The 22,536-nt window shown below is 48.9% G+C and overlaps 1 protein-coding gene across 16 annotated transcripts in view; it reads right to left on the reverse strand.

Annotated features, from left to right (window-relative positions):
- Window positions 1–22,536, reverse strand: part of Wnk2 (WNK lysine deficient protein kinase 2) — a 118,465-nt gene that overhangs the window by 23,042 nt on the left and 72,887 nt on the right. For 11 of the 16 annotated variants that reach the window (XM_031359733.1, XM_031359726.1, XM_031359732.1 and 8 more), the window contains exons 10-21: window positions 22,266–22,421; window positions 21,660–21,854; window positions 19,775–20,302; window positions 16,225–16,518; window positions 15,729–15,778; window positions 14,775–14,943; window positions 14,591–14,707; window positions 11,791–11,961; window positions 11,636–11,681; window positions 10,974–11,093; window positions 1,850–2,661; window positions 1,511–1,586 (exon numbers count right to left, since the gene is read on the reverse strand). In XM_031359733.1, the coding sequence (XP_031215593.1) occupies window positions 1,511–1,586; window positions 1,850–2,661; window positions 10,974–11,093; window positions 11,636–11,681; window positions 11,791–11,961; window positions 14,591–14,707; window positions 14,775–14,943; window positions 15,729–15,778; window positions 16,225–16,518; window positions 19,775–20,302; window positions 21,660–21,854; window positions 22,266–22,421 (2,734 nt within the window). The remainder of the gene's footprint in view (window positions 1–1,510; window positions 1,587–1,849; window positions 2,662–10,973; window positions 11,094–11,635; window positions 11,682–11,790; window positions 11,962–14,590; window positions 14,708–14,774; window positions 14,944–15,728; window positions 15,779–16,224; window positions 16,519–19,774; window positions 20,303–21,659; window positions 21,855–22,265; window positions 22,422–22,536) is intronic. The other 5 variants (XM_031359734.1, XM_031359730.1, XM_031359729.1 and 2 more) reach the window with 2 other exon arrangements.

The following is a 22,536-nucleotide window of genomic DNA, read 5'->3' on the forward strand; positions in this document are numbered from 1 at the left end:
GTTGTGAGACACCATGTGGTTGCTGGGATTTGAACTCATGACCTTCTGAAGAGTAGTCGGTGCTCTTCACCACTGAGCCATCTCACCAGCCCCTAAGTTTAATTCTTAAGATCCCCATGATCAAAGGAAGGAGCCAACTCCTGCAAGTTATCCTCTGACCTCTACACACCCTACTGTGTAAACTATCCCAGGAAGTTTGTTAAGGTAGAGCAGGTCGAGACCTGGAGACTCAGTGGGCACACACCTGAGGCTTAGGTGACTCCCAGCTCCCTGCCAGACTGCTGACCTGGGACATGTGCCACATTTCTCACATAAAAGAGAAATGACCTGTGGTCACATAGGCCCAAAACAGAGTTCTCCATGCTAATGAGGTACCTAAAGGCCTGGAGGGCTTAGCCAATAAGTTTCCCTTCTTAGACATTCCTCCCTGCAAAAGGTATTTAATCTTAGGCCCATACTGAGAAAGGGGGTATGGTTTTACACATCTATTTTCCACCACGACAATGAACTGTTTTTGGAACCATGGACTGCCTTTTTTCCTCAAGATCCACCATAGGGAGCTATGAAAAAGGCCTTTGCTCTACAGAGCTGCAGTCTAATCTCCCATAGAAGGCCTCTCTGTGCTCCCAGCCACAATGGTCATCAAGCCTAGGCCAAGGAGAATCACCCTGTGAGACAAGCTAGAGCTCCCCTTGTTCCTAGCCCTCCCTCCACTCCAATTCTCTGCTCTTCTGCAACTCCCAGCGGTGGCTGGGTGTCCAAGGGTCAGAGAACTCCATGGCCCCAGCCTTGTCCTGGGAACCCCTCGAGCCAGCTCCGGCTTCCTCATGTCACAGACTATACTTTCCAACCCCAAGCAGGGCCTCAGTGGTTCCCTACAGCCCAGCACCTGCCCCCCAGGAAATCCTTGTGGGATAAGCGTAGTCAAACTCGTGTGGAGTTCCAACTCCCCAAGCAATGATGCCCATTGGTCGAGTGGACATGGGCCTACACCCCTACACCCCACCAAACCCATGAAGTAAGAGTTCCCCCTCAAGGTACACAGCTACTGGGGCCACACAGGAAGAAAGCAGTGGGGTCTCTCTCCCCCCACCTTCTCCCTCTCCCTTCCCTCCCTTCTTCCCCCTCCTTCCGTCCCTTCCTCTATCCATTTATCCTTCCCTCTCTCCCTCTTTCCCTCCCTCCCTTTGTCCCCCCTCTCTCTCCCTCCCCCTCCCTCCGTCTCTCTCTCTCTCTCTCTCTCTCCCCTTCCCTCCCCCCTTAGCTGCACAGTCATCAGGGAGCTGGGGGGCCTAGATCTGTTTCTTACAGGGCCCTAGTACACCACTCCCTTATTCTAGCTTTCACATTCGCAGACAGGACTTTTTCTTTGGATTATGAGAGCAGTTCCTTCTGCAACTCGTTGGGCTATTGCATCCCTGAAAGCATGTGGCTATGAAGGCTCTGGCTTCCAGAAGGCCTGTGGCACCTGCAGAGTGTAGCCTGCACTTCTTTGATCTTGAGGCATTACCTGTCATTGGAGAAGACGCACCCTGTTCCCTCTGGGTCAGGGCCCATCCTGCAGGGGCAGTTTCTGACTTTTCCAACTGAAAGAAGAAAAACGGAAGAAAAAAGGAGAATCGTGAGCTTGGCTCATCAACATCTCAGTAACTGAATCCTAAGCCACTGATCTATTACCTCTATGACTGGAACTGTTCCCAGTCTGCCCGGCCTCCTCCATATGAACAACTGAGTTGAATTGCCACACACCACGGGCATGTCACCCAATCAGCCAGTCAGGGCCTGCATAGCTGCACCCATCTCTAGCCATGGCCAGGAAGTGGGTACTGGGGTGGATTAAACTACTCACGGAGGGCTGGGTGACGCTTGGGGTCCTGTCACTCAAGGCTAAGGGGAGGTCTCCTCGCAGGGGCTCCAGGGTGAAGTCTCTATCACTTGCCTCCATGGGGGTCCCAGCCGAGGCTGAGGAAGTGGGCACATGCTCCTGGTAGAGCAGAGTCCGCAGTTTCTCATCCAGACTCTTGATGGTGTTGTCCACGAAGCCCACCCTAGGGGGTGGCCCTTCGCCATCAGATTCCAAGACTGAGGGGGCTGGTGGGGGAGCAGTAGGCCCCAGGGGAGGACTGAGGAGCTGGGGAGCTGCCAGACTGATAGTCCCCACTGTGATGGGCAGTGGGGGTGGTGGCTGACCCAGTACAGATTGTGTGGCCCCAGTGGGAGGGCTGGGCTCTGGCACTGAAGCAGGCAGGGGCTCTCCTTGAGTGCTGACTTCCCTGGTTGAGATGGGCTCCCCCAGACCTGTGGAGCCGTGAGATGCTTCCAGAGCTGGGGTGCAAGGTCTTTGGCCAGTACTAAGGGGCTGGGCAGCACAATGGGCATGATGTGTCTCTGTCGGTGGCTGGAGGGTCTCATGGACACTGGCTGGTCCTTGATGAGTCCCTGGACCTCCTGCCTGCATGGCAGTCCCTGCTGTTGACTCTGGCATGGTGCTGGTGGCTGGTGCTGCCGGGATTACAGTAGTCACAGGAGGGGAAGATGGGGCCAAGGGGGCTGATGCTCCACCAGGAGGGTTGCTGGAGCCTGTCTGGCTCAGGAGCTGCTGAGCAGCTGGGAAACAAGGTTTGTCCGTCGAGGACAGCTGGTCTGGATAGGGCGCTGGGTCTAGAAGAAAAAGGGATTGGCATCATTTGCCCTGATTCTCTTCATCCAGCCCTTTCTTGTCTATACTGATGACTACCTGCTTGTGATGCTGGCAAACTTATCTTTGTTCCCCCAAGGGGCCAAGTTCCTGTCTACCATTCTGACCCCTCATGCCCAGTGCCGTCAGCCTCCCAGGATGATTCTCACCTATGAACCTCTGTCCCTATAGAGTACCCGATGGTGTTACACACCATCCCGCTCTTGCCATCTGGTTGCAGTACTTGTCACACATGGCCTTTGCACAACCACCCATCTGCCTACACTGTCTATGCTGGACAAAACTTGAACATGAATTTACAAAGTGAAGGTATCGATATTTTCTTCCATGCCCCAGAGCAAGGTGAAACCCAGAACCTTTCAATCCATGGGAGGCCCAGTGTTTGGTGCATTAAGAATGTAGAATCAGCAAAGAATCCTGGGAGTGAACGCCCTGGGCATCATGTAAGACACAGTCCAACAGTGCCCTGCTATAGCATCCAAGGCCCTAAAGGCAGTCATAGGGACCGTGGTAAGAATCAAGAGGAGGGCACAGGCTATGGCATGTCTCAAACCCACTTCTCACTTTCAAAATGGAAGCCCTGTGTCCTTTCACAAACATGAACATAATGTGCAAGACTGGCTGAGGAGTTGGCTCCATGGATAAAGTGTCTGCTATCCAAGTTTAAACCTGAGTTTAGATTCCCAGCATCCACCTAGAAGGCAAGCATGGAAGTACATGCCTATAATCCCAGTGCTGGGTGTATGTGGAGACAGGTAGATATCTGTAGCTCACTGGACAACCAGCCTAGCCAAATTGGGAAGTTTCAGGTTCAATGAGAGATGCTTTCTCAGAAAATAAGATGGCTGCCTTAAAAAAAAAAAAAAGCAGAGAGCAACCAAGACTCCCAATACCAACTTGCAGCATCCACACACATGTACACATGTAGACTCCCACATGTGCAAACACCATGCCTGCGCATAGTCTCTTATACACACACACAATCAAAACCATAACCTGGGGTGGTTACCATGATCTGAAGCCCCTCTCTTGTCCCCAGATCCACACAGAGTCTCCATCCCTACCCCACTGTTGGGTCCCTCCCTTCTGCCTCAGCTCTGAGACAGATGTCTTGGAGCTCGCAACTGGAGACTCAACTGGAGTTCCACCTTCGAGGATTCCAGAGGAAATCCAGCCTGCTGGCTGGCTGGCACATCTGCAGCCTGAGGACATCTGTTGTTGACCTCCTCCCCCATCATGGGCTGCACCTCCAGCCACTCCCCGGAGTCAAGACCTGCAGGACACCCTAAGCCACCACCTTCAGCCCAGCAGCCCAGCTTCCCTTTGACTTCCCCTTTGACTTTGTTCAGACTCTTCCTGACTCCTCCCGCATTGCTTATGTTATTCAAATGTCATTGTAACCTAGAGATTCAGTTTTGCCTTCTTGTATATAAATGCTGAACCCCAAAAGTAAAGGCAAGCCTTGATTGGAAACCCTCAACTAGGCTTCGTGTCTTTTTGTTCGTGTCTTTTTGTGTACATGTGTGTTCTCTGTGTTTCAGGTCTCCTTTCTCCCTTCGTTCGGTCGAGGTAGAACCCGGTTCTGTGAAACTGTGGGACAGTTTCATAATGGCGCCCAACATGGGGCTTGAATATGGAGGATAGATGAAGGAGACACCGTTAAGAAGCAGGGCCCTGCCTAAAAGAATTCAGATCGTACACCAATCTACATGGTAAATATTTTCAATGCTAGCTAGCCTTATTTTAATATTGTAAAATTGTTGTGCGTGCAAGAAGTGTATGGGTCTAGGCTGAGTTGATGCTGACCCGGCATTTAATTTCACCTAGGAGTTTAACAGTGAAGATGAGTTAGAATAAAATAAAAGCAGTGATAGTAAACGTAAAAAAGCTACTTCTAACAAAAGGAATCAGGGTCAAAAAGGATGTGTTAAAAAAATCTCGCAGATGAGATAGAAACTCACTGCCCATGGTTCCAAGAAGAAAGAAAGCTAGGTAAAAAGACTTGGAAAAAAATCGAGAGAGCTCTGAGAAATAATAGGGTGGAAAGATTTATTCTCTGGCCTTTGGGGACTTGAAGAGGAAATTTTAGAGGAAAAACAGAGTCAAAAACTGAATGGAGCTCTCGAAGCACAGATACAGAAAGCCAAGAGAATCAAAATGCTTTTTCAGAAAGCGAATCTACTAGGTCTTGTGGAAAGGAGCGGTGTTTCTAACGCGTTACCTGCTCCCTCTAGGTTCACTAGGATAAGAGAAAAGGCTCGGAGAGATTTGCAGTTAAGTAAACTGAAGTTTAAAATCAAGTTGCAAAAATTGACTAATGAGCTGAATGAATTGAAGGCAGTATCAGGCAAAAGAAAGGACAGCCATCTGGAGACAGGCCGTGCGTCTTCAGGGAGAGCAAATTCTCAGGCTTGTGAAAATGGGCAGGACACTTCAAAAATACTAATGTTTCCAGTAATGGAATGACTTGATCAACAGAACGAAAGACATAGACAATATCAGACCTTAGAATTTAAGGTGATCAAAGATCTAGGGAAAGCAGTGGCTCAATATGGTCCAAACGCCCCGTATACGCAGACACTTTTGGACAATATTATTATAGAGTTATATTAACTCCTCAAGATTGGAGAACCTTATGTAAAGCCACACTGATGGCAGGAGATTTTCTGCTTTGGAACTCAAAATGGTGAGAGATCAACAAAAAGAGGATTGTTAATAGGTTGTGTTTCTAGGAAATGTAAAATGGTTATATTTGAAATAAGAAAAAAAATAGCCAGATTTAATTATATAGCTATAAAAAGCCTTGATTAAAAACCCTCAACTAGGCTTCGTGTCCTTTTGTTCTTGAACTCTGTATTTCAGGTCTCCTTTCTCCCTTCGGTCGAGGCAAAACCCGATTCATGAAACTGCGGGGACAGTTTCACCCCACCAAACGTCAATGACTGACAAGCTTTCCCTCCTGTGGTACCGATGGCATTGGCATGTCTTCTAAACAGTATACTTGCTTCTGTGGTTTGAAATGTTCTATCCTTGGGTGGTGGTACACGACTGTTCTTGTCCAGCAAGGTACCCAAAGATGCGGCTGGCCACAGAGAACCTCTGGCTGATGAGGCACCTCTAAGGTGGGGAATAGTGTCCCTCCTATGGAAATCTGTTCATGCTCATGAGACCCCCTTCCTCCCTCCCTTGGGGAGTGGGAGAAGTCTGACTTCTGACTGTGTTAACAGTTAACATGAAGTCAATTCTCTAATACATGGCATGGTACTAGCTTGCATAACTAAATGAAACCTGCTGCATAGCCACTGTCTGTCCTATCAATCACCACTCTGCTCTCTGACTATTCAGACATCTCCTTAAACTACAGTTGCATGCTATTTGTGCTTTTGTGAATGGCTTCTTTCATTCAACATAACACCCCCAGGGATATGCTGTTGCCAATGGCTGAATTTCCTTCTTCACAGCTCAGTAGTAGTCTACTAGGTATACCCACGTTCTCTCTGTCCAATATTCTGTTAACATTCCATTTGTTTCTGTGTCTTTGACAATGGCAAATGATGTTGCATGAACATGAGAGAGCAGATATTTCTTCCAGAATTTGCTTTCAGTTCACTTGAACACCACATATGTGGGGCTGCTAAATCATGTAACAGTTCCCCTTTGACTTCTTGAAGAAACTGCATGTGGCTTCCTATAACGTCTATACTAATTCACATTCTCACCAGCTGTACAAATGGCTCCCCATTGCTCCATATTTTTGCCAGTGTTCTCTGTCTTTTGTCTTTCTTTTGTTTCTAACACCTGTGTGCAAGCATGCACAAAGACCATGGCATCAGTGTGGTGGTCAGAGGAAATCTTGCAGAAGTCACTTCTCTCATGTGGATCTAGGATCTAACTTGGGTCATAGGGCTTGAAGGCAAGCATATATTTTTTTAAAGATTTGTTTATTTATTTATTTTATGTAAGTACACTGTAGCTGTCTTCAGACACTTTTTCTTCTCTCTCCAGCCCTGTTCTTCTGGCCCTTCTCGCTCTTGCCCAAAGATTTATTTATTTATTATATTAAGTACACTATGGCTGTCTTTTTTTTTTTTTTTTTTTTTTTTTTTTTTGGTTTTTCGAGACAGGGTTTCTCTGTATGGCTCTGGCTGTCCTGGAACTCACTCTGTAGACCAGACTGGCCTCAAACTCAGAAATCCACCTAACTTTGCCTCCCAAGTGCTGGGATTAAAGGCGTGTACCACCACTGCCCGGCTACTATGGCTGTCTTTAGATACTCCAGAAGAGGGCATCAGATCTCATTATGGATGGTTGTGAGATACCATGTGGTTGCTGGGATTTGAACTCAGGACCTTTGGAAGAGCAGTCAGTGCTCTTAACAGCTGAGCCATGTTTATCCACTGAGTCATCTCAGCTGTGAGACACTGTGGTTGCTGGGGACCAAGCCTGGGTCCTTTGCAAGAGCAGCAAGTGTCCTGGTTTTTTGTTTTATTTTTGTTTGTTTTGTTTGTTTGTTTGTGGTTTTTTCTTGTTTTTTTTTTGAGACAGAGTTTCTCTGTGTAGTCCTGGATGTCTTGGAAACAGCCTCTGTAGACCAGGTTGGCCTTGAACTCACAGAGATCCACCTGCCTCTGCCTTCTGAGTGCTGGGATTAAAGGCACGCCCCACCACACGGGGCCCTAACAGCACATGCTCTTAGCCAGTAGCCTTCTCTCCAGCCCCCATCCACCCTTTTACCTGCATCTATTTAGCTCAAGCTGTTAGGTTTTTTTACTCCATTTGAAAATTTTCATTATTTCCTAGGAATTTTTCTTCCCCTCTAAGATTTTTTTCATTCTCTCTTTCTTCTCTTTTCTTTTGGATTACTTGGTTTTTTTATTTGATCTTATTTATTATGATTTTGAGTACATCTTTTTGAACAGTTCTTTTAATGGTTATGCTAGGAATTCCAAAGCACATGCTCAACTTCCCGATCTTCTTAGACTCCATTGGAACACACAGTTCACTCAGAGCCACCTCAGCTGGGCTGCAGAAGCCTCACACACAGATTACTTTGCCTGCCCTCCCACAGCTGTGTTCCATATCTATGCAGATGAAAAGCTCATCTGCTTTACGGTTCTGAAATTTCAGCTGCCACATTTCAAATGACTCAAAAGGAGAATGGTCTGTTATAACCACCCCCTGACACACACACACACACACACACACACACACACACACACACACACACACACACACGCCGCGCGCACACACCTGCTCTTCCTGCTGACGGTGCTGCCTGGGGTTGTCTGCCTTCTGTCTGAAGGTCCTGAATCTTGCAGAGTAGGTGCTCTTTCATTTGAGAATGGCACCATTTTGTTTTTGTCTCTAAAGGGCATTTTCTCTGAAGACAGACGTCTTGGTCATCGGGGTCTTTTTTTTTTTTCACTGACTTTCAGCAACTTTCTGCAACTTTCTGAAGGTCCCCTTCCTTTTTGTGACATCATTTTGCTGGCTGCCTTTGCTTTTTTGTTCCCAGCAGACCAAAGCTGTGTTCAGGCATGGTTTTCTCCAGTCTCACCTGCATGGAATTTGCTTGGGTTCCTCCTCTGGTGAAAGGAGGTGCATTCAGCACGACTTTCTCTACATCTTTTCTTGTACTCTCTTTCCTCTCCTGAACTCTGCACAATGTCAGAGCTTCGGAAGACCCCACTTTCCTTCCCCGTGTCCCAGGTACATAATTTGCACATAAATATTTTAATTTCTAGTGTTAAAACTTGCATGCATTCTTTTCTTCTCTGCCTCATTCTTCCCCTCACACCTTCTACTTAACATCTGTTTCAAGAATATTTGTGCCGGGTGGCGGTGGCACACACCTACACTCCCAGCACTTGGGAGGCAGAGGCAGGCGGATTTCTGAGTTCAAGGCCAGCCTGGTCTACACAGTGAGTTCCAGGACAGCCAGGGCTACACAGAGAAACCCTGTCTTGAAAAAAAAAAAAATGTTTGTGACTGTTGGTTCAGTCACATGTATAATGGTTGCTTTAAGCTGGCAGATCACCCAACATCTGTGTCATCTCACTAATGGGCAGGTTGGCTGTTTCCAGGAAACTGACACTTCCTAGGTTTCTACTTGTCAAGTAATTTTGGGTTCTATTTTCAATATCTTGAATGACATATCAAACTTAAAAAAATTTTTTGGTTGTTATGGTGAATGCTGGTAGTTTTGCTTCAGTTCATAGTTAACATGACCAGGAATAGTACAGCCTTCTATGGACCATGGTTACAAGCTGGTTCAATTTCCCATACTTTTTTATTTCTTACTTTTTTGCAGGACTAATCTATTTGAAACTGATACAGTCACTTAGAAGCCAGTCAGGAATCTGGGTGGGGTTTATCCTTAGCTTGGTTCCCAGTTTTATGTGCTAATCAGAGTGCCACCTGTGTGTGTACATACATGCATGAACACACACACACACACACACACACCAGCTGAGGGTGTATCAAAGACTTCAGCTTACTGAGACTACCTCCTAAGTTTCTCCCATTTCTGTGCCCTTGTGATATTTCTTGGTTCCCTTGGACTCCCTCTTCTGAACCTCACTGGTCAGAAACCAGCCAGTTGGATGACTGTGCCAAGTCGGGTTGGACAGTGGAGAACATAAGAAAATCATCAAGTTTCAGGGATGCCACTGTAGCTCTAGAGTTCTCCCCTCAAGGTTCAGCTGGCTCCTGCCCCATAGATTTCCCTAGGCACCAGGGTTTCTCTCTGCAGGCCTGCCTCTTTCAACCTCTTGGACACAGCCTCAGCAGGGACACCCAGATTCCAGGACTTTACAGCCCTTCTCTCTCCAGTGTAGTATCTGCAGCCTTGCTCAGACACTCCTGTAGGATGGGAGATGCTCCCAGTTGCAAAGGGGCCAAGACTCAGCTTATATCTGGTTTCTATACCTCGAACTAGGACCTGACAAATTTTCACTGTCTTCAGATTCCCAGTGCCTTTGATGTGTGACTTTCAGAACTCATTAAGTCTGTGGGTCCTCCTCTATAGATAGTTAATTCAAATTAACATATCTGCCACCTATTTCTCCACCCCAGGTCCCCACCAGATTCGAACTTTCTATGAATGATTTCCAGGGCCATCAGTTTGTAGGTGAAGGGTGAGGGTTTGTGTTTAACTGTGCTTGTAGCTCCACTTCACTGTTAATGTCACACGACACTGTGATACTCCACGGTCCTTCTACCCTATGGCATGCTAAAATGTACCTGCCTTGTGACAGATGTTGGACTTTTCTCAAACCAGGGAGTGTGTATAAGCCAAGGAAAATGGATTGTGGGAAGAGATTCTCATTGTGAAAGTCACTCTTCAGGTGAGATCACCAGCCCCTGGCCTCTCAGGAGAGGCTGAGCCCACACTGAAAGCATCCTTCACTGAACCTTACTATTATTCTCCCTGTGGTTGTTTTGTTTTGTTTTGTTTGGTTTGGTTTTTTTGAGACAGGGTTTCTCTGTATAGCCCTGGCCGTCCTGGAACTCACTCCGTAAACCAGGCTGGCCTCAAACTCAGAAATCCACTTGCCTCTGCCTCTCAAGTGCTGGGATTAAAGGCATGTGCCCGGCTCTCTCTGTGCTTGTTAACGAATCTCCAAATGTACAATGGAATTCACTGGAAACATACAATAAGGACACAAACTGACTTACATGTCCTCTTTATGAATGTAGTTTGATGGAAACCCAAGCTATTTAATGATCAGCTTTCTTGCCAAGTGATGAGGAATCAAAGCTTAAGTTTGTTCCAATGACTAGTTCAGCCTTCTAAAACCATAGATATAAAAATCAAGACTTAACCAACAGCGCTGAAGGAAAAGTTTGCAGATATCTGTAGGGATAGGTGCAGGTAGTCTCAGAAGAACAGCATGGACTGTCATCCATGTGACAACTGATAATTATGTAGTCTCAAAATCCCACCTCCCCATGTAGAGCAAGATTCAGAGAGCATGTCCACCATGGGTGTACTGAAAGTGACAATGATGGGTGAGAGAGTCACTATATACAATCATGTTCGCACTTCTCATGGGTGGCAAAAATAATAAAGACAGCTCAGGCCAGTGATGTCCTGATGAAAATAGAGAACAGGAAGAAATAGTAACATGGCCTGTAGGCTGTCCTGAGCTTTGGAGTGACGGTCAGCAGCAGCAGCTTTCATGGCACCAGGCACCCAACATTTCCTAGCACAGGACTGCACAGACAGAAGCTCCTGGGTTGCTATGGAAGGGGTCTGGGTTCTGTGTACTCCTACCTTGGCTGGCTTCTGGCTGCAAGGAGCTTAGAGGAAGTGGGGGTGATGATTCAGAGGTGTCTGTTGCTGGGTGTTCAGCCACTGGGCAGATGATAAACCACCTCTTCCCCGTGTGCAAGACTGAGAAAGAGAGCATAAAGAGGTGCTGAGAGGGAGCTGGTACCTCCAGGCTAGGGAGCCGTACTAGACCCCACCAGGTGCACTAGGAAGCTCATTCCATCTGTGGGCAGGAATTCAAGCTCTCTCCTATAATCCTAAATGGCTTCATTCCACAGCTTCCTGCAGGCCCCTGGATAAGGAGGCCTTGGAAAGGGCGTCCATCAGCTCTTTTCAACCAGGAAGAGTACAGGGTGATCACCCAGCCCAGGGAGCCTCACTGGCCCCTGGAGACTCTCAGAAAAGCTTCATTTAGTTCTTGGGGTGTCTACAGCACCAGCCTTGAAAGAAGCGATGGTGGCCAGAGAGGTTAGTGGCTGCTGGGCAGGGTGGCTATAACCAGTTGAGAGACCAACATCACCACTCCCACAATCCAAAGCCGGTACTGCTATGCTCAACATAGCAGTTCTGTCAAATGCCTGTTTTGCAGCATAGGAGATACAGGGAAATGGTTCTTCCCTAAGGCTGGCTACTCTGCCAGCCTTACCTTTCTGAGACAGACTTACCGTTCTGCTGATAGACAGGGGCATTGGCTTGGGACTGTCCATTCTCCTGCATGAGGGAAAGGGATTGTGGGTCAGAAGCCTTGCTCACTGAGAGCTTTTTTCTGAGCCTCTTGCCTGCTGCATCCACCAGCATGCCCCGGAACCTGGGCTCTCACCTCCCCTGTGGCCAGACCACAGGTACCCAGGTGTGGAGGGCTGGTCCCTGTATCAGAGCCATGATCAGCATCTGTGTCCTCACTGAGCATGTCCTCTGCCTTGTCCATGACATCCTTCATCTGCTCGATGAATGTCTCTCGCTCAGCGGGCAGGATAAAGTCATGCTCTACCTACAAAGAGACATGGAACTACTGGTAACAACCTCCATGGACTATGGCCGCTCAGGGGCTCTCTCAAGGATACAGCTATCCACTATCCTGCCCTAGGTATCAAGGGAAGACAAGACAAAGGGTGTGTCCCCCAGTTGGGTCTGAATATCAAAGGGAGAAAGTTGATGGCCCCCGAGACACAGGAATGCAGTTGAAGCTGAAAACCCACACAACCAGATGGCCTCATGTGGCACAACTTTCCTGGAGCAAAAGCTGAACCCCAGGCTAGCCTAAGAATTTCCAATAAAGATAGGTGCACCAGTACTGGGTCTTGGGCAGAGGGCCTAATAAGGGATATGAGCACCAGACAATGAGCCATACCTATTTTCCTAATAATAATAACAATACTATTTGTTTGTTTGTTTATTTTTAGACAGTGTCTCACTGAGTAGTCCTGGATGTCCTAGAACTCACTATGTAGACCAGGTTGGCCTCTAACTCCCACAGACACTCTGCCTCTGTCTTCCAAGTACTGAGATTACAGGTGTGCACCACTATGACTGGTACCCCAGCATTCTTTCCTTTTGGCTCTCTTTGCAGTTCATCTTGACAGAGCTCTTGCCTTACAGCCACCTGGCTCCTCTCAGCTCTTCCAAAATTGGGCACAGCAAACTCAACTGAACTGAACAGGCAGATCTCTGGGTCCCATCCTTGCTGCTATCCCAGTAAGGAACAATACCATCATCTCTCCAGTTAATCATTTTTGGACCTTGGTGTCCAAGCACAGGGCTTTCCAGCATCCATTTAGACCAGACACTGTCCTCCTGGCAGGCCAGGTCTGAGTCCAGAAACCCATGATTCTATAACGCCTGCTTTGTTTGCCTCCTCATGGTCAAGGAGTTCTCGTAGAATTGACTGTCTTCCATCCCTCACCCAGCAGTAGGGACAACAAAACAGTCCGGGCCTGGGATATGGAGGAATCTAGAGGGTTAATACCATAGCCTGGTATACCAGAGCCTCAGGGCTAGGCTCACCAGGATACAGTCACTGCCCTTAGTGCTCCTGTGGGTGACCTTGGCCCACCACTGTGTCTTGGGTGTCTTAGACAGATTCAGCATGATTTATCTCTCCCTGTACAAAGAGCTCCAGGGAGAGACACCAACTGTCTTCTTTCCTAAGGGTCTCCAGTACCTGCTCTTTCTAACCATTTCTACCCATTCATACAAATGTGTACCCTCACATACGCCTGGACTGTCCATCCTCTGTGGGGGGGCCTGCAGCTCCTACAAGATAGCTGAAGAGCAGTATTCTTCCAGCCACCTGGATAACACCCCCAGGAGCACTGCTGCTCTCCCAGATGAGGCTGAGGCTGCCTTCTTAGCTACCCTGAGTATGGCTTGCAGCCTGTGAGTGCAGGGATGCCTGAGGGTAGAATGCAGAGGCTGCAGTCAAGAGCACCCAGATACATGACACGGGCTGAAGCATGCAAGAGCATATGGAGTGCTGCAAATCCAGCAAAACTAAACAAAAGCCCCCTATGGCTTCCTGATAGGAATGATGCTTCTTCTTCTTAAAAAAGAAATTAAAGAGATCAAAAACACAATAAAAAAAAAAACAGAGAAAAACATACAATTTCAGGGTTCAAGTATAAATTGAAACCCAAACCAAGCTAATTCAAATATCTGGTTTCCTCTTTACAATGGTCTGCCAGGGTAATAAGCCCAAGACCCAAGGAATGGAGCATCCTATGTGTGGCAAAATGGTCCCAGATGAGGCAAAGCTTGTCTAACTAACACCTGTGATGATGAATATTAATCGTCAAGTCAGAGGACCTGGAATCAACCAGGAGACAAAGCTCTAGGCATGTTTATAATGGACTTCCAACCTTAGGGTCAATGACGTGGGAAGGCCCATCCTAAGTATGGATTCAGTGCCGGACTGAATACAAAGGAGAAAGCTGGCTGGGTACCAGCATTCATCTCTCTCTGCTTCCTGACTGTGGGTGCAAGGTGACAAGCCATCTCATACTCCTGTTGCCAAGACCTTCCCTAGCCTTGAGCTAAATTAAACCCTTCCTTCCTTGCTTCTGTCAGGTGTTTGTCTCAGCAGTGAGACAAGTAACTCCCACCTCGACCCATTCCACCATGGACACCTGCACTTCCCCTGGAGCCTCCGATGCCTCCAACCCCAAAGCAAGCAGGGCAGGGAGCAAAGCCATCGGGAAGCGTGAACTGTCTGGACATTTACCTACTTCTTGGTGGGGGAGAGCTTTTAGATAACTTGGCTTTAAAATGCATAACTTAATCCTTTATGGAGTCCATAGGAGGAAAAAGCAATAGAATGAGAGGAGGGTCAGAATCCAGGGGAAACATGAGACCAAAAAAGATGCAATTTAGATTGAGAACTGTATAGGTGCTTTGCACCTGAATTATTCTTACACAGGAGTCTGGTAAAGAACCCACAAAAATCATCTGCAGGAAGCTAGCTGATTCTCTCCCTGGATATCCACAGCTCTGGGGACAGTTGCTAAGTTCTGTGCCCAACCCACAGGCCACCCAAACACCTCCATGCAGGACTGAACTCAACATTTTAACTCTTATGAGAGTCTAAGGACCTCAAGGAAGTGGCCTCACCCCTGACCCAGTCTTACCATGTATGTGGCAATCTCATCTGGAGCATCCCCATCAAGGTCAAACTTGAAGGTCACCATCTTATGGTTATGCGTTTCCAGCTGACACTCCACCATCTTGTCCCCCGTGTTACACACCTGCAGGAAGTCATGATCAGATTGCAGAGGACTTCACACCCATGTGCCCCAAACAGCAGCCACTCACATTCAGGATAGTGAGACGGGGCCGGCTGGCCCTCTCCTGCCTCGAGCGTGCACGAGTGGACCTACGGTGGTGTTTCCGGGCAGCCCTTCCCTCCAGCCTGCCCCCTCCAAAGGTGCCTTCACAGCTGTCACTCAGATCTCTTCCAGAGATGACATCAGAACCTCCAAAGCTGAGGGAAAACCAAGAATGTTAACAGCATACATGGATTACCAGAAAACCCACTCTAGTCAGTCCAGCCTTGGAGCTTTAAAGCCTTAGGTGCCTAAAGCTGTGACCTGTAGAGATAGTAGTTAGCACCCAGCCTGCAAGGGACCTGAGAATTCTCTTGGTCCTGTAGGCCTTTTGCCTGTGAAGTGGGTCTGTGTGCTTTACTTTTGCCATCTGAGCAAACAAGACCTCAGACACTCTAGGCTATTGGAGTCCTGCTTGCACCACACTCAGTTTCCTGGGGCGGTAGGATCCCAGCTACCTCCCATACCCACCTCAATAAGACCAGCACTGCCACCCTGGATCACAGGAGGAGAGACCTGAACATCTGGGCCCAGGCATACTATAGAGTATTGAGGCTCTACCCACGACCTTCCCCTTTTGGAATGTCCTCAGCACAAGGACTAGTGCCAGGACCCACAGCTCAGCAGGGACCAACAACAACCAAGACTCAACCAGGACTGACAAAGTCTAGTGCCAGGACCCATAGCCTAGTAGGGGCTGACAGCATCCAGGATTTATCCTGGATTGACAAAGAACAGAAAGATGGTCCCTGAGCCACTCTGGGTCAGATTTGGAAAAGGTGGGGTGGGGGGTGGGGCAATATCTGTTAAAAATCCTGATAATGTCCTAGCAAACTAGGGCAGGATCTGAATGAGAGTGCCAAGCAATAATAGGCTGGGCCAAGCTGGCTCCTGAGCCTGCACCCCCCCCCACCCCAATCCTGAGGGCAAGGCAGAGCAGTACCTCTCAGAGCTCTGTGGGGGGCCAAGGGGTTTGTCTTGCGAGACCTGCTCCTAAAATAAGAACAGAATAAAGAGAACAGGGTTATATTGTGCTGATCTGCCTCCCCTCAGCGGTGAGGCCAGCCACAGCACGCAGCTGCCTCCCCTCCTCCTCTGAGGTTCTCTCCACACAGGGCCCAGTATGTGGCCAGGGTAATCTTGAAAGGCTTAGAGGCAAGTAGATTCTTGAAACCCAGGGTTGCTTCCTTCCACAAACTGCTAACCTACTTTGATCATTCCCTAAAAAGGACACACAGGGTTTGTGAAAGCCTGCATGCGCTCTCTGAGGAAAACCCATTTCTGAAATGCATGCTTGTCCTCCTAATGTGGGCCAGCGCAGAGCGAGAGGCGAAGCAGCTTGGGGTGTCTGTTCTAGAACACACTGTGCCTCAGGCAAGCTTCCCTCACCTCGAGGGCTGAGACCTCAGGGGCCTAGAGCAGGGAACAAGGGCACACACCTCTTGAGCCACTTCCACCATCAGCTGGACAGCAGGGCAGGGGCCAGTAACTGCAGGCCCAGTGGGTAGAGGTGGGTTTGCTGGTGGGAGGAGTGTAGAGGTCTGTGTGGGCACACTCTGAGAGGCTGCAGCCACCGTAGGGGCCAGGGAGCTGGGGAGCTTGGGCAGGAGCTCAGGGACAGTAGGCAGAAGAGTATCTGGCTGAGGAGGGGAAAGGACAGCAGGTGGCAGGGACACAGCAGAGACTGGAGCAGCAACATCCGCAGTGTACGAAGGAGGGTGGCCCAGCAGGACCTGGGGGCACAAGGAATAAAAACACAGGCTGGGTGCCAGAGGGCAGTGGCAGAGGCTGTGCCCAGCTATATCAGTGAGCACACAGGTTAGGAAGGATGAAGGAATGACCCTTTCATATCCACATGTTCCCCGAAAGCAATCCTTGTCTTAAAGCACATCTGGAATGTGGATTTGGCATAAGTGATTAGACATGAGCCTTTTTACACACCTCCATGTGAGATACATAGATCTTAGACTCCTAAGAACTTCAGGATAAGCCCAGATGAAAAGTCACAAGATAACACACACTTAGTATCTAAGCTGCGCTCTAGTGGTTTCCCTGGGATATCAGTGTCTTGCTTCCCTGGCCTTCGACCTAGTTCAGAGCATGGGGTAGCTGTTCCTAGTCACATGTTCACCCTGAGATGCTCAGGTACCTGCCATCACTCAGGTGATGTGGAATTCTAGCTAATTACCTCCCTCTCTCCTGCCCCGTGGGTGTTTCTCTCAAATAGTTCTTTGAGAATGAAAAGAGAAAGAAGAGTCCATAATTTCAGTGTGAGAACACACCATCCACAGCCCCCGGGTGTGCTGAGACATCATCTCTCAGGAAAGGGAACAGCAACATTCACTTAGACCTATACCTGTTTAGCAACCCCTGCAGGGTCAGAGGCCACTTCTTTCCTGCATGCTCACTCCCTCTGCTGGAAGGGATCCCTGAGGGCAGCCAGCCCAACTCACTGATAAACTTCTAGAAGCTAAATGTAATTTTAAAAAATTTAGAAGGGGGTCAGCGTCCTGGATAGTTTTATGTCAACTTGACACAAGTGAGAGTCATCAGAGAGGAGGGAGCCTTGGTGGAGGAAATGCCTCCCTAAGATCAGGCTGGAGGCAAGCCTGAAAGACATTTCCTTAACTAGTGATCAATGGGGAAAGGACCAGCCCACTGTGGGCGGTGCCATCCCTGGAGCCCACTGTGGGCGGTTCCATCCCTGGGCAGATGGTCCTGGGTTCTGTAAGAAAGCAGACTGAGCAAGCTAAGGTGCCGAGCAAGCCAGTGAGCAGCACCCTCATGCCCTCTACTCTTGCCTCCAGGTTCCTGTCCTGACTTTCTCCTGTGATGAAGAGTGACCTGGACATATAAGGCAAATAAACCCTTTCCTCCTCAAGCTGCTTTTGGACCGTGTTTTACCACAGCACTAATAATCTTAACTAAGACAGTCAGCGAGATGGCTCAGTGGGTAAAGGCCTTGCCATCAAACCTGATGACCTGGGTTTGATCCCTGGGACCCACGTGGTAGGAGGAGAAAATCAACTTCTGCAAGTTGTCCTATGACCTTTATATGTATATAACACATGAACAACTCCACCTATTAAATAAATAAATAAATAAATAAATAAATAAATGCTATTTAAAAATAAAAAAACAAAAAACAAAAAAACAAACCAGGCCTGGAGAGATGGTTCAGTGATTGAGTACATATTGCCCTTGCCAAGGACCCAAGTTGCTTTCCCAGCCTTCATGCTGGGCAGCTTGCAACAGCCTGTAACTCTGGCTCTATAGGCTCTGTGGACACCTCCTCTCATATATATGAATATACCTACACACGTGATTAAAAATAAAAAATATTTTTTTAAGATTAAAAATAAAATAAACCTCTAGAAGCTCTATTAGTCAATTGAAGAACCCATCAATCTGCAGTAACCAGAAAGGCCAGCTGGAGAAAAAAGGCGCAGAACACACAGTGGGTGCCGGACCCTGCTCTCCTGCACACACAGTTGCTGCTTAGCCTCCCCCTAGCCATCAGTGAGCTCAGCAGCCATTGACACCTCACACTTGCAACTCACTCAATGAGAACACAGGACCAACACATTTCTTCCCACTGGCTTTTTAGACAAATGTATTCCGGGGGCCAATAAACACGACTCCCGCCCCCATCTCCAAGCACAAATGTCTCCAGAAATGAGAAAGTAGGACATCGAATCGAGGGGCTTGTGTACACACTCAGAGTGAGCAGCACAATACTGAGCCACGTAGCACCCGACACCAGGCTGTTCCCGCTAGAGCCTTCATGGCAAAGCCAGAAGGAGGTGTTGGTTCACATCAGAGATTCAAATGGCAGGGGACATGCCTCAGCTTCAGAGCTGTCAGGGCTTAGTGTTGGGGTGAGGTCAGTTTTAGAGACTCTCTCAGGTGGGGAGACGCTCAAGTGTGTGTGTGTGGGGGGGGGCGGGGTGCTGACAGGTGGAGAGAATATCTACATCAGGTACCCAATGGGAGAGATCTGAGTAGGGAAGGCCTCTAAAGAATGAACTATGAATTCAGAGGGAGGCCCAGGTCTGCTTTCCCTTCCCCTCATGTGGGTTTAAACAGAATAGGCCAGACACTCAAACATAAATGTCCTGTGCAGGTGTATGAAGCTACATGGCAGGCCTCTTGCAATGAGGCAAGCACCCCTACAGACCACAACATGTGTTCATAGTCAGTCTGGCACACTGTATGAATCTCCTCCATCCAACACCAGGGCAGTTGAGCTGTCCAGATGGCAGCTGCTCAGTATCCTTAGACCCCTTACTGCTCTCTGCTTTGTTTCCTCTTTGTTCACATAGGAATGTGCATTCTGCTGTGCTTTGTGATCCGGGAAGGGTTAGCCTAGGGTACATGTGAGTCCTGGTACTCACAGAGGGGTCACCTCAGGTCAACAGGACTGCCAGCACTGGCATGAGGCTGAGGGAGTAATCAATCACGAAGCAGAGGTAGGGAAGGAGTAGGGAACACATCAGCCATATTGATGCTCCCCAAGGAGGCAGGAGACGCTCCACACTGGCTCAGGTCTCTGTCTCCAACATTCTCATGTTCATATGAGAGGCTAACCAAGGGCTGAAGATGGCTTAGCGTTAAGAACACCCTTTGCTCTTGCAGAAGACCTGAGTTTGATTCTCTAGCACCTCATGGGGATTTACAACCATCACTAATTCCAGTTCCAGGAAATCTGACACCCTGTGCCAACTTCAGGCAGGTACACAGATAGCGTATTACACACATGTAGGCAAAACATTTATACACATAAAATTAAACACATGCTAAAAAAAATAAAGAGAGAGAGAAAGGTTAACTACAGAACAGAACTGCCTTCCTGCCTGATCCTCCGTGCCTTTGAATCTAGGTACTAACAGGAGCCGTGGCCTTGTGGAGGGAACAGCTCAAGAACGTCTTAAACCTGGCCCCAGGGATCTCCAGGGACTGAGTGTTGAGTCCACCCCCACAGTGGATTACCTGGGTCCCTGAGGCAGCAGTTGGAGCAGCCTGCTCAGGTAGATGAACGACACTGGGCTGGACAGGCTGAGGAGGCACAGGTGAGGCCAGCTGTGGAGGGGTGGCCCGTAAGCTCTGCACCGTGTGGTGGGGTGAGGGCGGGATGTCTCCAGGTACTATCTGTGGAAAGGCTGCTGGGTACACAGGCTGAGCTGGGATCTGAGCCACTGCTGGATGGAGAGACAGTGCAGCCACACCCTGTGGGGCCACAGCCAACAGGGGGATAGCAGCTGGTGCATTTGGCACGATGGTCTGACAGGGCACAGCCAGGGGTGTTCCAGGGGGATGAGGCAGCTTGACAGCCTGCAGAGGCAGGGCCGGTGATGTGGGCAGGGGTGTTGTGAGGCTTGGCAAGATCACAGCGGGTGAGAAATACTGAGGTGGTGGCACAGGAGCCACGTTTGCGGCTGGCAGGTCAGTGAGGGTCTGAGGGAGGCCATCGAGTCCTGCTAAGGGAGTGATGGGGGGAACCGCAGGCATCTGGGGCATCTGAAAAAGGTTTAGCAGCACGTTAGTCAGGCTGCCATCCAGGGCCCGCAGCATCTGTGGGAAGGGGCTCAGCCTCCCAAACAGCTGCTGGTGATGAAGGAGTTCCTAGGAAGTCGCTGTAAAGCATTATGAACACATTCAAGCAGAACAGGAGACCCGCCTGCTGGATACGCCCCCAGCACCAGCATGAAGGGAGTCGGGTGTGTCCAAATCTCCAATGGGCTGGCTGGCGGCTTTGAGGGAGTCAGGATTGTTCTCATACGGAATCAGAGAATGACCACAGGACTCTCACTATCAAAGCTAATGGGCTAGCCCAGTCACAGAGCCTCTTATCAGCCTGAAGTCTCATCCTGTGAACTCCACAGAAGCCAGCCCCTTGGAGGGTTCTTAGCATAACCTTCTTTGATAGGTGAGGCAAATGCCACTCACTCCCTACAGCATTTGCCCTTTCTTTTCTTTTCTTTTTAAAGATTTATTTATTTATTTATTTTAGGTATATGAGTACACCGTAGCTGTCTTCAGACACACCAGAAGATGGCACCAGAAGATGGATCCCATGACAGATAGTTGTGAGCCACCATGTGGTTGCTAGGAACTGAATTCAGGACCTCTGGAAGAACAGTCAGTGCTCTTAACTGCTGAGCCATCTCTCCAGCCTGCATTTGGCCATACAATAGTATATAGTCCAGAACCTTCAGTTTGTTCTCTCTGTATCAGGTAGTGCCTGACCTGGAGGATTAAATACTTTGGCCTCTATAGCTATTCCTCTAAGAATTGCTCTGTCTGCTTGCTCACAAGTATCACGTTAAGTACACCTCTGTACAATTATGAGGGCACCAAAAAACCCCACAAATCCACTGTGCTGCATGTGACAAAGCTAAAAGCCACCTGCAGAGACAAACGCACTTCTAAGGAGTCACCCTTAGCTGGCTTCTCAAAGCTCTGCAGGATAATTCTCCAAAGCAAGCAGACAATTTTCTATGCTCACCCAGTCACTACAAGGAGAGCCTTGCCCTTGGCTTGGACTGACCATTTTCTACCCTGGTTAGCAATCCAGCAATAATGTGATGACAGCTGCCTCACTTGCTCCTTGAGGGACCCCCATATACACCACTCACACCCAGAGGGATCTCAGCCTGGGACAGAGGGAAACCAGACAAAAGAGGTTATGCCCGGGCCCCAGCCCTGCTCTGGAGGTCACAAGCACCCTGAAGCATAAGACATACAATACACAGGGTACCATACCATGCTACTAAACCTACCTCCCTAGACAGAAGCCCCTGGAGATACACATGAACAGGCCTGGTCCATGGCCTGGTATCCCACCCCAGGTGAGCAGGCTGTGGCCCAGAGGTACCTGTGGAGGGACTTGAGCAAGAGGCTGTTGCAGAGGTGGCTGTGGCATCTGGAGAGGCTTCAGCTGAGCAGGGGCTACAACCTGGGGGGTTGGAGCCAGGTATGGAGGCAAATGAGAGGGAACTGGCTGGGCAGTGCTCATGGGCTGTGGGGCCAGGACCTGTGGCAGGGCAGGTGGTTGGGCCATTGGAATAGGCTGGAGGGAAAAAAAAAGAAGAAGCCTTGTGCTCAGACACAGGAGAAATCCAGTGCTCCTTGAACATGCTTGCACATGCTTGTACATGCATGCACTCGCCCACCTACACATACACTCTCACATACACACAAAGTCTCACATGCTCAGACACATCACTTACATATACACACCTGCATAACTGTATGTTTTCACACACAACACTCATATACACACAGTGAATTCCATTCACAACATATGTCCACATACAGCTCACACAAACACACATAGATCCCCAAACTCCTGCTAATCTGGAGCCAGCTTCTAAAAACAGTACGGGTAAGCAGCTTTCCATGAGCAGGCCTTGCGTTACAAACTAGAGACTTCCCTCATTAGGGGACGATTTAAGGGGATAACATGAATTGCCATACTCACCTGCTGGACTGGGGGTGCTGGCTGGCTTGGGCCCATGGGCACAGGAGTGCTGGGTGGTGGCAGCATGGAGGTGAAGCTCATGGAAGGTTCTGGAAAATGCTGCTGGAGGAGTGGAGGGCGGACAGGGGGTGGCACAGGACCCACAGACAGGCCAGGCTGCAGAGGGTGTGGAGGCTACATTCAGTGGTTACCCTTGGCCCTTCTTATCCCTGTGCCCAGCCCCCTCTCCACCAGGAACATTGTTCTGAGGAAGGTGACTCAGCAGAAGCCG

The sequence above is a fragment of the Mastomys coucha genome, unplaced genomic scaffold (genome assembly GCF_008632895.1).
Source record: "Mastomys coucha isolate ucsf_1 unplaced genomic scaffold, UCSF_Mcou_1 pScaffold7, whole genome shotgun sequence".
Taxonomy (NCBI): Eukaryota; Metazoa; Chordata; class Mammalia; order Rodentia; family Muridae; genus Mastomys; species Mastomys coucha.